Source organism: Gymnodraco acuticeps, unplaced genomic scaffold (genome assembly GCF_902827175.1).
Source record: "Gymnodraco acuticeps unplaced genomic scaffold, fGymAcu1.1, whole genome shotgun sequence".
Taxonomy (NCBI): domain Eukaryota; kingdom Metazoa; phylum Chordata; class Actinopteri; order Perciformes; family Bathydraconidae; genus Gymnodraco; species Gymnodraco acuticeps.
The window spans coordinates 21,929-37,377 of record NW_022991700.1 but is presented as its reverse complement, the minus strand read 5'-3'; the positions used below and the strand labels follow the sequence as shown (position 1 = coordinate 37,377).

The window sequence follows — 15,449 nt, the reverse complement described above, 5'->3', positions numbered from 1 at the left end:
ATACATTATAGGAAAGCACAGGTTGTGGACACACTGCTGTTGGCTGAAGCAAATCTATTCATAGCTAAGGAAAAGCGAGATTACACCGGATACATGAAAGACAGATTTATTATAAAAGTGATTAGTGATTAAGAATGATTCGTTATTCTCATTTCAGTGGATACTTTAATTGTCAAGTGAATAGCTAACTGATGCAAGCAGCTATGAGGAAGGATGCAAAGATATTATTCAAAATATATGAATTTATTCAGTATTTGAATGAAAATGTTTCACAAATCGTCAAAAATGTTTTTAAACTGCACATTTTCCTGCATTTACAAAATATAATTGATACATTTCTGTTGAAAAAGCATCAGATTAGTCTAAAATAATCCTAGCATCCTGCTTTTGTTCCAGGTTCAGTAACTTGTACCGAAATACTTGTTGACTTTGTCCACAGCCACATAGACAGCTAAACTGACGACAACAAAGCGCGTCTGTTCCTTCACGAGTTGTATCTCCACCCGACCCTCTGAGTCCTGATGGAGGATCAGGAAGTGCTCCCCGTCGTAGTCGTAGCAGACGGGCGTCTCCTGCAGCTGCACGGACACCGCAGCGCCGACACACCAGAACTTTCTCTGATAGAAATCCACCAGAGTCACACTCAAGACGCAGCAATTCTGAAGCAAAATGTTGAGGAAGTATCAAGATGATTTCAGCCATAAGAACATGTGTCCTACTTAGCCAGATAAAAGAGGGGATGATTGTATCGTTTCACAGTAAAAGAAGTGAAGTGACTGTAGCTTGTTGTTTTGTATTTTTGAAGAGTGCCTAATGAAAGCTTGAACGTTGTTTTATGTCATTAACCCTTCGATGCCCTGAGAGTGGCTGGACCCTACACTCGTCCATAAGTGGGTCAAAAGGGACCCGTATTAGAATAATGTGTTTTCATGCCATTTTGGTCATTTTGGTTAAGAACACTCACTTGTATAATATTTAGTATTATATTTTGGTTCACACTAGAAATATTTTAGATTTAATGTTTCACTATTTATAATTTTAGAAAAAAAAATTACATTTTGAAAAAAAAACGTTTTGAACATTTCGATGCAAAGATCTCCGGTATTCTGAGACCCTCACAGTATTCCAGTCCCTTTTCAAAACTCTTCTCCTCTTGTCTACTCAAAGCCCCCCCCCCCCATCAATCCATGCCGGTTAATCAAGTCTGATAGTCCTACACCCCCCACCCTAACCTTCCATTATATTGTAAAGCGACTGTGAGTCCTTGAAAAGCCCTATACAAATATAATGTATTATTATTATGATGATACTGACAGGTTTCAGATCTTGCTGTGTAAAGTTATCTTCCTGAGAGGTGTCACTTGTGATGTCGTCTGTGTGGTCCACAGTGAATGTGTTCCTGACAGCCACATGTGATAAGAATCAAAGGTTCCCATAGGAAATGCATGCGGGTCATTTTTGACCCACTTATGGAAGCTTGGGGTAGAAATACAAAAACTACAATTTGTTAAAATGTAAATTTAAAATGTGAACGGCTTGATATCCAAAACATGTTTTTTGAGGAATAGCTGGAATATGAAATGATAATTTTTTTTACAAAGACCCACTTATGCATCTAAGGGTTAAAAATGATAAGAGTTATCTTTCCGGAAGTCATGTGACCTCTAGCCCCGGATGTTGACATTGTGTTTGAGTAATAACGTGCCTTTCTACTGCTGGTCTACTCGGCGAACACGTTTCCACGGTGTTTCATTCAGACTGTTCAAAGAGATAAATAAACGTGATTGTGGACATCAGTTCGATGTGTAATGTTCTTTCAAGACCAGAGTAGTTACAGTGACTGTTATTTTGTATATATTGATTGATGTGCTTCATGTCTAAATGTGTGATTTTAGGTATATACATATTTTTATACATATTTGTATTTTTGTATTCTGGATTGTGGGAAACGGTATTTCGATCTCTCTGTCTGTTCACACAAACGGAAAGATTGACAATCAAGTTGACTTTGACTAAAAGCGGCATCTCTGTTTCAGGGTCGGTCAAGACAAACTCAAGACGCAGCAATTCTGGGAAAATGTTGAGGAATAAAAAAAGTAGTAAATAAGTAATAACTGTATTAATAAAATAGGGACTGTAAAGTTTCACAGTAAAAGCAGCATCTCTGTTTTTGTGGGTAACATCCTATAATGTTTCTCGCCAAGATATTATTACAAATATATTAAAGGGGACCTATAATGCAAAATGCACCTTTGTACGTCTTTTATACACATGTGTCCCCGGTGTTCCAGGGCACTCACCAAGAGTCAGAAAACACAACCCTCTCTATCTTCCTCCATACTAGGGGTGTAACGGTTCACAAACATTTCGGTTCGGTACGTACCTCGGTTTTTAGGTCACGGTTCGGTTCGGTACGTTTTCGGTACAGCAGAAAAAATTATCACAAAACATAACGTATATTTTTTAAATTATTATTAAACTGTGAATATTCACTCAAATAAATACAAAATATAATAAAATAAACATTAAGGTGCAGCTTTTCGATTAACTGAAATAATCTGTATTTGAACTGTACTGTTCCTAAGCAGCCAGCTTGACATCAGGACTTGCTTGTCATTGTATTTTCATGTTGTTCTAAAGAAATATGAACTTGTCCACATTGCTGCTGAAAGGGCAGATCTGCTGGCACTAACAATGTCTCCTGCTGTGGAGAACACCCTCTCTAGGGACAGAGGTAGCAGGTACAGCCAGGTAGCGCTTTGCTACCATGGCAACATAAGGGTATTTGACGTTTGTAATAGCTTTGGCTCGGTCTGAACTCTCTGCGAGTGGTGGAGGCTTACATGCTAGTGGGAGTTGGGTTTGCACTTAAGTCTTTTGGTACCGGTGATATTCATGTTCGGGTGATGCCTTTTCAAATGAGTGTGCAAGTTTGATGTGTCGCCAGCCGCGTAACCTATTTTAGTTGAACAATGCCGACAAACAGCTTTGGTTCGGTCCAGCTGTCTTTGTCCGTCATCCTTGTTCGTAACTGCGCAACCAAAATGTTCCTAAACCGGAGACTTCAATGATGCTGGAGGATTTTCGAGCTCAACTTTATCTGCGTTCGCCATTTCGACAGTTCCTCAAATTACTGACTACATTTGAACGCATCCCTGTGACCCGCTCTCATAGTATGCCTCTCATCCAATGAAATGACTTGCTCGCTCTATGACGCGTTGAACCCAATGTGAGCAAATTACACTGAACGCTGCGACGCAGCACCTGAGATTACTTCCAAGAAGTTGTTCAATTTTTTACGTTTAACGTTATATTAGTTCGGTACACTTCGGTACACATGTGTACCGAACCGAAGGGCCCGTACCGAATAATTTCGGTAGGGTACGTGTACCGTTACACCCCTACTCCATACCCAAATCTCTTAAAAAGGGGCTGCAACGGATCTGATACAGACTGATCCAGATTTGAACACTTTTCTGACGTCAGGACGGTGGCGCTACGGCTATTGGGCCAACTCCACCAATCAGGAGGAGACAGCCACGGACATTGCCGTTCGAAAGCGCTGGAGATGCTGTAGTACATATTTCAGGCCACCAGATGGCGCTGTTCTCACTGAATGAAAGGCAGTGTTAAATTGAGCGAAATGAGGAATGGATAAAATGCATGATCTGTTTGGTATTTTGAAAAATAAAACGTATAAATATACCTTATATAGGTATGGCCCTACAATATGTTATTCAAATATAGCATGATAGGTCCACTTTAATGTATTCAGCATTTGAATTGAAAATGTTCACAAATCATCAAATACGTATTAAACTGCATATTTTCCTGCATTTACAAAAATATGATTGATGACATTCCTGTTGAAAAAGAATCCGTTTAGTTTGAAAGTGTCCTGCTGTAACAGGTTCAGTGCCGCAGTAAAAGCAACCTCTCTGTTTGGCTCTTTTCACTGTGATGTCAGCGATGAGAAAATAACTGAATTCTACTTAACGGGATAACATAGAGCAGTGGTTCTCAAATGGGGGTACGCGGACCCCTAGGGGTACGTTGGAGTACTGCAGTGAGATTTATTTTATGTTAATGAAAAAAAAAGTAATGCATTTAAACAAACTACTAATAGTAGATGAACTACGTGCTCTCTTTTCCTCTCCCTCTCCTGACAGCCCGTCAGTCTCGTGCAGCTCACTGAACCTGTAATAAGTGACCCGACAGTAAAGAATACATATATTTATAACTAGTTTACTAGTTCCAGAGTAGATGAACTAGCTAAGTGTGTTAGGTCTAACTCAGCGGGGGAGCTGTGATCATGCAGAGCTGCGTGTTTCTCAGTTACAAGGTTGTTGTTTTAATAAATCAGACACTGATGGTGCAGCGCTGTGCTGTACCTCTTTATATAGGCATTTCTTCCCTAACAAATTGTGTTTGCGCTGATCAGGGGGTACTTGAATGAATATTTTTTTCAAAGGGGGTACATTATTCAAAGAGGTTTGAGAACCACTGACATAGAGAATGATTGTGACGTTTCACAGTAAAAGCCTTATCTGTTTCAAAATAACTTCTTGTCAGAATCGTACTAGGATGTGTTGGGCATGCATTTCTCTCTTAATAATAACAACCATAGTAGAGTACATGTGTATAGCGCCTTCAATAGACCCAAGGCCGCTTTACATGGTGAACAAACACCAAACAAGAGGGGCAAATAATAAAGTACAAATTGTGACTGTGATGGGTTAGGGGTCAAAGGCCATGGTGAACAGGTGAGTTTTCAAGTACCCAGAAGTACCTGCACGTTGCCCTGCAGAGACTCACAGCTCCAGGGAAGACTGACGCTGCCGGACAGACGCGTGTGCTGCGATGGGTTTGACCTGCTGATGGCGCTCAGACGCATCAAACCGTCACTGATGTCAGCTGATCAGAGAGAAAAACACACTGGAGTTCATCTGTTGAAGAATCATTTGACATTTTGTAAAAGGCTAAAATCATCAGACTAAAAACATTTGACATTTCAGAAGAGCGTGAGATGATGAAAAACATTTCGATGGATTTCTAAATATGAGCAATATAATAACTGTCATATGCAATTAGGTTCTTAGTGGTAATAACGTTTTTGTTGTTTTATATGCTCGTACATTATGTGTAGAATAGCACGCTGTTTGAAAATGAAATACAAGAACATACATATTGTCAAGATCTGTCTGTGTTGTATTTTGTCTTTTTCTGTCTTTTGTTTCATGTTTTATTTTGAAAGGTCTTCACTTCCTGTCTTGCCTGTTTCTGTCTGCGTTGTGTTTTGTCTTTCGATCTGTCTGTGGTTCCCTGTCGTTAGTTTCCCTGGTGTGTCTGATTACTCGAGTGTGTTCACCTGGTGCCCCTGTGTTTTCTCCTCCCTCCTCACCCGTGTCTTGTTTGTATAATTAGTCTTGTGTGTATTTAAGTTCTGGTTTGTCTGTCTTTGTCGGTTCGTCTTGTGTTTTGACTTGGTCTTCGGTGAGTGTTCTGTTCTGTCTTTGTGATTAGTATAGCCTTGAAATAAAGGAGATATTTTTGACACGTTAATCTGCATTTGGGTCCTGCTTCCTGCACACACCGTGACGGATATGAAGGCAATGTTTTTAAGATAAAAATACATATTGGTAGCTTTTTTGCAATGTGCGTTTTAAACAAATATGTGTGTATTGAATTTGTACATATATCACAGTTATTGGGCAAATGATATATAACTAGATGAGTGCAAATGATAACAAGTTGTAATGTTCCATGGAGGACAGTAACAAAGTTCATTGTCCTGAAAAGTAAAAAGCATTTTTGCCTGTTGCCCAAGATTAACAATAAGTATGAATTGTAAAAAAGACTCAGCACCTGATCCTAAGTAAGTGTATGAATGTTGTCTGCTCCAGAGTTCTCATACAGTACAGTAGAAAGTGTGACTTAGTGATTGTTGGCATAAATAAACGACCTTTCCGGCAGAAGAGCTGGGAGAAGTTTTCGGACATGATGTCGCACGTAGTGTCGTTGAGAGCCACGTGAAGCTGGTAACCATAGAGGCCGTGTTCAGAGTCAACGTCGTTACAAATGGGTTTTAAGATCGGGCTACAGGAAGACAGAGAAAGACAAAAAGGTAAGACTGCAGCGAGTGAAGGAACAAGGACTTCATTAAGAAGGCATTTCAGAGGGTCTTCTGGAGTCTGTGACATTGTGATCTCACAGTAAACCAGGAGAGGGGGCTATGTCCACGTTGTGCTGGAGTCACAGGCTGACAGGAGAGGTAGCTGCACTGCTCCCTGCTTTTTCTTTAGATGTCCGTACAAATAAAAAAGTGAACACTGTATGCTTTGACCCAGTGGTTTCTGTGGGAGAAACCTCTGAAGCAATAGGAGTCAGGACTCGGAGAGACACGAGGAGAGCTGGAGCTTTGATGGCAAACACCGACGGTTTATTTGGAGCTTTTGAATTCACAGACATGTCACGGTCTGACCACACGGTAGAGATGCCACAATCAATCCTGAAGAGCCCTCCTGTAGCTCCAGGTTTGAACTAGTTCAGAGTGTAATGATCAACATTCTTCAATAGATAGACTGAACAGCTGAGGACACTGAATCACAGTTGTTGTCGCTTATGGCTCGGGGTCTTCTACACCCCGAGAAGGATGTGTTCCAGGTGTCCCACAGCTATAACTATCTCTGACCCTCCTTACGGGGGATAGCGGCTGCTCGAGGTTGGTCAGCTGCGTCACAGGGCGAAGGAGGACATGCAGGGCGAACTGTTCCCCAACAGTATCCAACATTTGTGACTCTTGACATGATGTCTACCTGATTCCCCTTATCGCATGATTTTTGGAAGCTTCACTTTGGGTGATGGTATCCAGTATGTTTAACGAAAGAGAGCAAAATAAAAAAACGACATCAAATGGAAAGAGTCCCCTTTGCTGCTCTTGTACATTTTATCTGGCTTGAGAGTGAGGTGAGCATTTTAAAAAGTTCCGCTTTATCACCCCCCTTTAATTGGATATGAATGAGACTTGGTGTCGATGTTAAGTACGTGTTACTCGATCAGTCCGAGTTATCAATCAGGATTGCCTCATTTAAAATAGATCAGATTCATACTTTGAGGGGCATGAACTGTGAGGGAATCATTTTGTCTTTACTCCTAGATATTTAACCTTATTGCCTGTTGACGTTAATAACCAACCAATATTCTGTTATCTCCTTTACGGAATGTGCTCCAGCACTTAAGTGTCAGTGTTATGGCCTGATAGGGGGGTTTACGACTGTGAGAACGCTGGCTTCTAAACACCACTGACAAGTGATTGAGTATTTCTAGTTGGGGGATAATCTCCTGTAGCTCCACAGATGTTTACGCCTCCCCCAATATGCTCATTAACTCTCTGTAAACTAGTTAAAAGGTCTATCGAGAGATAGGCTGATCAGAATTGACATGACAACCCACCCGTGCAGTCAGAACCTTTTGCTGCTGTGACTTGTGATATGAATTCTCCGGCTGTTGACTTGTAATAAACTACCAGTGTTTGACATCAAAGCTCCAACTCTCCTCGTGTCTCTCTGAGTCCTGACTCTCCATTGCTGCACAAGTTTCCCTTACACGGCCTTTTGCAGATTTGCAGTTGTGTGCATTCATTACATCAACATCATATCTGGACATTTCCTTTGGGCCAAGTTCCATGTTTCTAGCTCGTTTCAGCTCAAGAGAAGGGAAAGACAACCTTTAGAGGTCACCCATCTATCCCACTGGTTTTTAATCTATTTCATTCAAACACTCAAAGTCGGCTTTTCAGAAAAATCCACTGCTTGCAATTAACACCCGCACTGTGTCGTGTCCTCATGGGAAAACTGGCCCTGACAAGAAGAACTTCTATATATGAAAAAGTGTGGTAAAGTCACTTTTTCGCACTGCTGGGTGAAATACAGGTGTCAGTGATGCTGAAGGTTTGAATCTCACCTGACTGCATCAGAGGCTCAAATCTGAGCCGTGACGCTGATACACTGCACGCCATGTGAGCGTGTGAATAAGGAAGGTGTCTGTTAAAGTGCAACCTACTGTACCAAAGAGGGTTCTCATTGGTGCTTCTCTCCACCAGCCTGTGGAAGTGGAGGGTGAACATGACAAAGGCCACGGAGCTCTGGTCCTGCAAAGAGACAAATCGCAAAATTACAACGTTTTTCAGCTACTAAAATCACATGATTACAAATGTGTAAAGTAGTTGCCTTTGAATTAATTTCCCTCCAGACGCCGATGATAATGCCAGGCTGAAGCAGCTTCAGTTCAACCAGTTTGTCCCGACCGATGATCTGCATGCGTTCAGCTACAGCCTGCATGTCTAACTTTAGCATGAGGAACCTGCGGCCAGGACTAAGAGCAAGAAAAGAGCGAGAGACAACCAGGAGACAGAATGCACTAAACTGCAACCAATGTAATGACAAGCCCAGTTAGGAGAGCTCACAGAGAGCAGCAATCTGGCAGCAGAATACGTTTTGACCTGCCACAACCTCAGGAGCAGTGAGACACACACACACACTTTTTATGTATCTCTTAAAGGTCACCCATCATGCTATTTTTAGGCAATAGGTCTCAGATATATACAAATATATAACAACATGTCTATGAAGTGTTTTGCTCCAAACACCAAACAGATCATTCTAGCAGTGCCTCATATCCCTCTATTCCACTTCCTGTTTCTAAAGTGCTGTTTGGGTATAAAGCTTTAAAGAGGAGGGGTCTGAGCTCATGCGGGACCCGGCAGCTACTGTCTAAACTAAATGCTGCCGTGATGAAACGCCATATCATGGATTATCAAGGATTCTCTCTGAAACAGTTTGGAGCTCAAAGGCTTTCTCTCTTGCCGGTTATACCACAAGGTGAGTTCCTCTTTACTTCCTGCTTCTTCACACACATGCTCTCCAGTACAGGTTAGCTCTGAGTGTTAGCGATGCTAATGTAAACACAGACCATATTACGTCCAAAACAGTCGGGCATTGTTTCTGATAGCAACGTTTCTGATTGGGCCGTGGGTCCACATTTCAGATATTACGTCATATCGGACTCAAATCTGGATCAGCTCCGTTGTTCCCCGTTTTTAGAGATTTGGGTACGGAGGAAAAGAGAGAGGGTTTTATTTCCTGACGCTGCGTGAGTTCCCCGACACACGGGGACACAGCGGGGACACATTGATGTATAAAAGACATCAGAAAGAGCATTTTGCATGATAGGTCCCCTTTAGAGCACTAAACTCCAGCATGCACTGACACAATATATGTATATATTTTTTTTATTATTATTTATTTTACTTAAACCGATATATTCCTGAACTTTAACTCTATCTGCAAATTGAAGTATGAATGCTTGTTGTTTGTATGTTGTCTTCTCCTGAATGTTGAATGTCTCTTGTTGGTTTTTTGTATTTTTGATGGCACCTTGAAAAAAGGAGTAGTCATCTCATTGTACCTCTATAGTGACAATACAGGTTTCTATTCTATTCTATATACTAATATATATATTATATTTGTATTTACTTTTTGCACGTTGTTGGCATATACAGTATGTTTTGTGTTATACCGTTGTGCCACATGTATTGTTGACATTTATGTTTAGTGTTTCTTTTAGTTGTGTTCTGTTGTAACGCCTTGTGCAAAATGCTTTGGCAATACTATGTTTCAAATGTGGTCATGCCAATAAAGCCCCTTTGCATTGTATTTGATTGAGAAGGTGCAGATGGCTGTCTTACGTCTTCAGACCGGGCAAGTTGAGGGCTATCCTCCTGACACCGTGCAGATGGAGGCTGGAGATCTTCTTGTAGTCGGACAGCTGGCCTCCTCCGCTCCAGCTCAGAGACACAGAAGTCTCACAGAACCGGCACCAGCTCGGCTCAAAAGTGCTCTTATGCCCCGACTTATCAGAGACTGTCAGCTCCCACGTGACGCGCAAGTTCCTGAAATAACATAATGCAGGTTTACAGCACAAATATATGACAGATGTTTGGCTAAAAAAGCATTGTTTGTATGCAGTGGGGGAAGTGTCTCGGCTCAGTAGCCTTGTTGACCCTTCTGTCTGCTATTCTGTCTCTATTGTTTTTCAAAAAGAACAGACAATATCTTCTTAAGAAGTGCAGTTAGTGACATTGTGGGCTCCAGGGTCACTTCAACAGCTCGACAGAGTAGCAGCGGTGGGCGGGGCTTAGCTTTTTTCAAGGATGCAGGATTTCATAGGTCACAGGCTCCTCCAACAGTGCAACACAATCAAACAGATAATAGTGCAAGTAAATAGAATAGAATAGAAATTGTGCAGAATAGTCGATATACAAATAATTGGAATATTGATATATCTTATCTTAAAGTCAATAATGAATACCTTCAAGCCCTGACCAAGTTTAAACGGGTGATTTATATTCAATCAACCTCATACAGTTGTCATAAAAAGCTGGAGGTAAATATACGGACTAAAACAGAAGTAAACATGTTTATTTCTGCTGTAAAGTCGGTCATTTTAACATGTGGTTCTATGGGCATCGACTAACTTTTGAAGCCAGTAGCCATTCCACATCGGCTTCAGTTTTCAGACTGGGGTTGGTATTTACTCACCTATCATTCCCTGAAAGCCACATAAAGACACCAGTGACTTACAATTGCATACAAACTGTGGGTTTTCTCTGGAAGTGTTTCCTTGTACGATGTGAGGGTCTAAGGACAGAGGGTCTAAGGACAGAGGGTCTAAGGACAGAGGGTCTAAGGACAGAGGGTCTAAGGACAGAGGGTCTAAGGACAGAGGGTCTAAGGACAGAGGGTCTAAGGACAGAGGGTCTAAGGACAGAGGGTCTAAGGACAGAGGATTCTAAGGGACAGAGGGTCTAAGGACAGAGGGTCTAAGGACAGAGGGTCTAAGGACAGAGGGTCTAAGGACAGAGGGTCTGAGGACAGAGGGTCTAAGGACAGAGGGTCTAAGGACAGAGGGTCTAAGGACAGAGGGTCTAAGGACAGAGGGTCTAAGGACAGAGGATCTAAGGACAGAGGGTCTAAGGACAGAGGGTCTAAGGACAGAGGGTCTAAGGACAGAGGGTCTAAGGACAGAGGATCTAAGGACAGAGGGTCTAAGGACAGAGGGTCTAAGGACAGAGGGTCTAAGGACAGAGGGTCTAAGGACAGAGGATCTAAGGACAGGGTCTAAGGACAGAGGGTCTAAGGACAGAGGGTCTAAGGACAGAGGGTCTAAGGACAGAGGATCTAAGGACAGAGGGTCTAAGGACAGAGGGTCTAAGGACAGAGGGTCTAAGGACAGAGGGTCTAAGGACAGAGGGTCTAAGGACAGAGGGTCTAAGGACAGAGGGTCTAAGGACAGAGGGTCTAATCTGTGATGTTGTATTTGCTGTAAAGTGTCTCTACTGTAGGCTGTTATATGTACAGCACTTTGGCTCGACCAAAAATCGTTTATAAATGTGCTATATAAATAAAACTTGATTTGATTTGATACCAAACATGTGTTTAAAGTCAACACAATGCAAATAATCCGGCTGTGTCGACCCTTGTTCTTTGAAATCATGAGAACTAGGGGTTTAAAGGCATGTCCTTTAACAGCAGTATGACTCCAGTTAAGCTGCTATCGTAATGAAATAAAATGCAACAGATTAAATGGAACCGCTGCTGTTGTGATAAATCTCTTGATCCAATTGTGTCACAACTGTGATTCAGGGCTGCCCCCCCACTGTGATGCAGCCCCTGCCTCGCTGAGGCTCCTTCCAATATCACAAAAGTGGAGCTAAAAACAGAAATGACCCAGGGGATTTCACTCTGCGTGTATGATGTCTTGTGAAATGATTATTACCCAGGTACATCGCATGCTCCTCAGTGTGTATAACACCTCCAGGGAATACTCATAGTTAGTGTGTGTGCATGACGGTGTTGTGGATGAGGAGTTGGGGGCCCTAAGTAATTTATTTCAACAATTCAGACAGCCTCTGCAAGGAACACAATTATGTCTCCTTGCCCTCTGTAGCACAGCGGCTGCCACTGAGCTCAGAATTGAGTGCTGCACGGTCTCTAATCAAAGGTTATAGGAACACAGCAGAAAGCGATGAGGGAGCTTCTCCTGTGAGTTCCCCTGAGAAAGACATCTCGCTCAGACAGAGACCTCCCTGCTCACCTTTAATAAGTGTCATTAACTGCGATATGAAAAACAAAGAGTGGTTTGTTTTCCGTGGCCGGCGGCTTGAACCGTCTTCTGGTTTCTACCCTTGAACTTTCCTGACAGCGAGGGTGGATCTCCAAAGGTTTACTGTTTGCTAACCAGCAGCGGCTCCATGATACAGAGCTGATGGAAAACATACCAAACAGAATATGCCATAAGGGGTGAAAGTATATTCACGTACCTCGTCACATTAGGGATTTAGAAGGCTGGCAATAATAATAATAATAATGCATTACAGGTGCTCAAAGCGCTTTAGAAGTACACATTACACATATTAGACATGTAAGAGTCATTACTGCGGACATTACCCACAGGGTGAAGTGTCTTGCCCAAGGAGACAACGGCCTGACGCAGTGGCAGCCGAGGCGGGGATTCGAACTGGAGTTCACCAACGCCCCTTGATCTGATGACCAACGCAAATGTTTTGTTTGGGCTATGTGTGTGATGTTTTATTATATCTGAGTATTCACTTGTATACTGTCTATTGTCATCATTATGTTGTTGTATGTATTTATTTTGGTCTATTCCTTATTTTATTGATTTTTCATTTTTTTATGTTTATTTTATTGTACATTTTATTTATTTATCTGTCTGTCATATGTTTGTCTATTCATTGGGGAGTACCACCTAGAGGGGGGGTGGGGTGGGGTTTGCAGCTTTTTGTCAGACAAACTGTATTTGTGAAAAACTGAAAAATAAAGTTATATATATGATATATTAAAAAAACAAGTATATTCATGTAACAATAGAGATCTAGATGTTTATCTATGTAAGTTTAGCATGAATACATGTTCCCTTTTGTCTTAAGTTTTCCACTTTGCATTTACATTATTGCAATTAGTTGATAGGACTTTTTCAAATATATAAACTCCATAATCCTAAACACACTTTACTGTGGTTTAAAGTTATCATTTGCTGCTTTATTCGTGCACTTGAGTAGATCATCACCCTTATGTACTCAATACAGAATCCCTTTCGTATCAGGAATTGTTTTGAAACGAGAATCGATTTTGAGTCAAATCGTGACACAAAGTATCAGGATATACAGAAAGACACATGGCACACAACAAACCCCCTTTTAGCTGCAATTAAGTAAAGCAGACAACTTTAAAATATAAAACTGGTTGACTCGAGGAGAAATAATGAGACCTGCGTAGCTAAGAGATTCAAATGCTTGAGAATACATGGTTAGCACTCAATTAGCTTAACTCACAAACACTTGGCAGGCTAGTCAATTGTCTGCTAAGGAACATCAAGGGCTTGGTTCATTAAACAAATCCAACACCTCAGGAGAAGCAGTTTCTTTGTCCTCTTACCTGAGGACCTGTTGTGTTCGGCTGGGCAGTCCAGTGTGACGGTTGAGGATTCCAAGATTACTTTTCAACGTCTTCGTGTCATATTTGATTAAAGAGTTGAAGTGCTGGTGCTTCCAGAAGTTCTCAGGAGGATCCTCTAACTCCATCCTGGACATCCTCTGCAGCAGCTCGTACGTGCAGTCACATTTCAGATTTCTCTTCCTGCGATGCTCTGCTTTGTGGATCTTTTCCCACAGAACACTGCATCGATGGAGGAAGGTGAGAGGTTGGTATTTGTTACATCTGATGTGTTAGAATGTCAGACCTGTGGCAACCTAACACATCAACATAACCCTCTGTCTTGTCATTGAATGCATGTCCTTCTGTTACGTGTGTGTTGGTTTAGGCAGCAATACTTGACCCCACTCTTAGTTAGGAGATGTCACGTACTAGTTTTCCATTTAAAAATACATGTAATCCAGTTTCTACATATTGTTCCCTGCTGGTAATGTATGTGTTAAACCTAAAAAGGTGAAGTCTTGAGGTGAGTGCCTGTGGTGAAGGCTGCTGTCTCTTTACAAAAAACATCTCAATATAACCAAATAACTTCCGTCTAAATCTTGTTGACTATATATTTAGACTAAACAAAATATTATACAAATGATTAGGAGACTAATGTAATAATCTGTCAATGGATCCTTTCACTCGACTGGTAGATTTTTCAATTGATTCAAGAAAATACGACTGAAAATCCTTGACAAGAGAAGGATCCATGACTTTGCGTTACATTCCTTAAATACTTGTGTATTTTAAGTTCAGTGTGTATTGCTGGTACTTACTTATCATTGGCGAGCTGATAGAAGACCTTGTTGACATGGCTGAGTGTGTAAAGAGCAGAGACATCCAGGTAGGACAGAATCTTCAACAGGATCTCCAATGGCAGCCTGCAGATAAAGACATGAAGAGGGTGATGAAGATGAGAAGAGACACCACTGAGTTATCTCTTTAGCGTAGGTGACTATTGACAAGCTACATATCAATCATTTCATAGGCTTCTGACAACAAAAAGAGAGTTGCTGCATAGCCTACTGTAAAAAGTACAACATTGGCTTCCAAAATGTAGTGGAGTTGAAGTATAAGGTAACGTAAAATGGAAATACTTTGGTAAAGTACAGGTTCCTTAAAAAGTACAGTACGTAAGTAAATGTACTTCAAGATATGACAACACTGATTACAGCCTACTTTCACCTGTATTGATTTCACTTGATCAGTCATTTGCAAATGTTTTAATGGCGGAAGTGTTGCATATGACACAGGTCAAATGATGTAATATATTACCTTTCCAGAAAGATTAAAGGTGATTTGTGAGCTCTTTTGAACGTCCGCAGTGCCCTGTATCTTACTGCTTTAGGTGCGGTCGCCATTTTAATTTATTTATGTATTTTTTTATTTACTCGGAAGTTGAAGCCATTAAGCCGTTTATTTTACCGCGCTTTTTAAGTCTAACGTCAAAAAATACAATGGAAACCAGTCACTACGTTTTAATCCACTATTAAGTGAACAAATATCGCTATTTGGGCACTTTTTGGTCGAAGAATAACCGTGTTTCGTGAATTTCCTAAACTCAGCGTCCAGTCGCCATGGTGACGTCCAGTCAAGTTCCGTCCGCGTGCAAAAACATGATTTCCGGTGGAGAGTGGCAAATAGTCACCTTCAAAATAAAAGCTTTTGTGAAGGACTCATTGCATATTTTAGAAAATAAAAGCGTGGCACACTGTAGAATTGGTGCAATTGTTGAAGGTGACTTTGATAATGAGAATGTGGACCAGAATAGGATTTTAATCATGTGCATAGCTACAAAAGCAAATAACCAGGTCCACTTAGTCACATTATATCCATTTTTGTCATCTATACTGGTTTACAATTGCCCTATTTTCCTTTCTCTTTCTCCCCTTC

The 15,449-nt window shown here is 41.2% G+C and overlaps 1 protein-coding gene across 2 annotated transcripts; it reads right to left on the bottom strand.

The window, feature by feature from the left end:
• Nucleotides 1–258: 258 nt before the first annotated feature.
• Nucleotides 259–15,134, bottom strand: fbxo15 (F-box protein 15). 2 transcript variants are annotated; one of them, XM_034198812.1, is made up of 9 exons: nt 14,832–15,134; nt 14,333–14,437; nt 13,515–13,754; nt 9,746–9,949; nt 8,229–8,373; nt 8,067–8,149; nt 5,963–6,096; nt 4,790–4,914; nt 259–659 (listed from the first exon to the last, which is right to left on the bottom strand). In XM_034198812.1, exons 1-9 carry the CDS (start codon nt 14,915–14,917, stop codon nt 399–401), a joined length of 1,383 nt encoding a protein of 460 aa, XP_034054703.1. In that variant the 5' UTR covers nt 14,918–15,134; the 3' UTR covers nt 259–398. The 2 variants fall into 2 exon arrangements, with proteins under 2 accessions (XP_034054703.1, XP_034054704.1); XM_034198813.1 differs by lacking the exon at nt 259–659 and adding an exon at nt 1,515–2,069.
• Between the last annotated feature and the right edge of the window lie 315 nt (nt 15,135–15,449).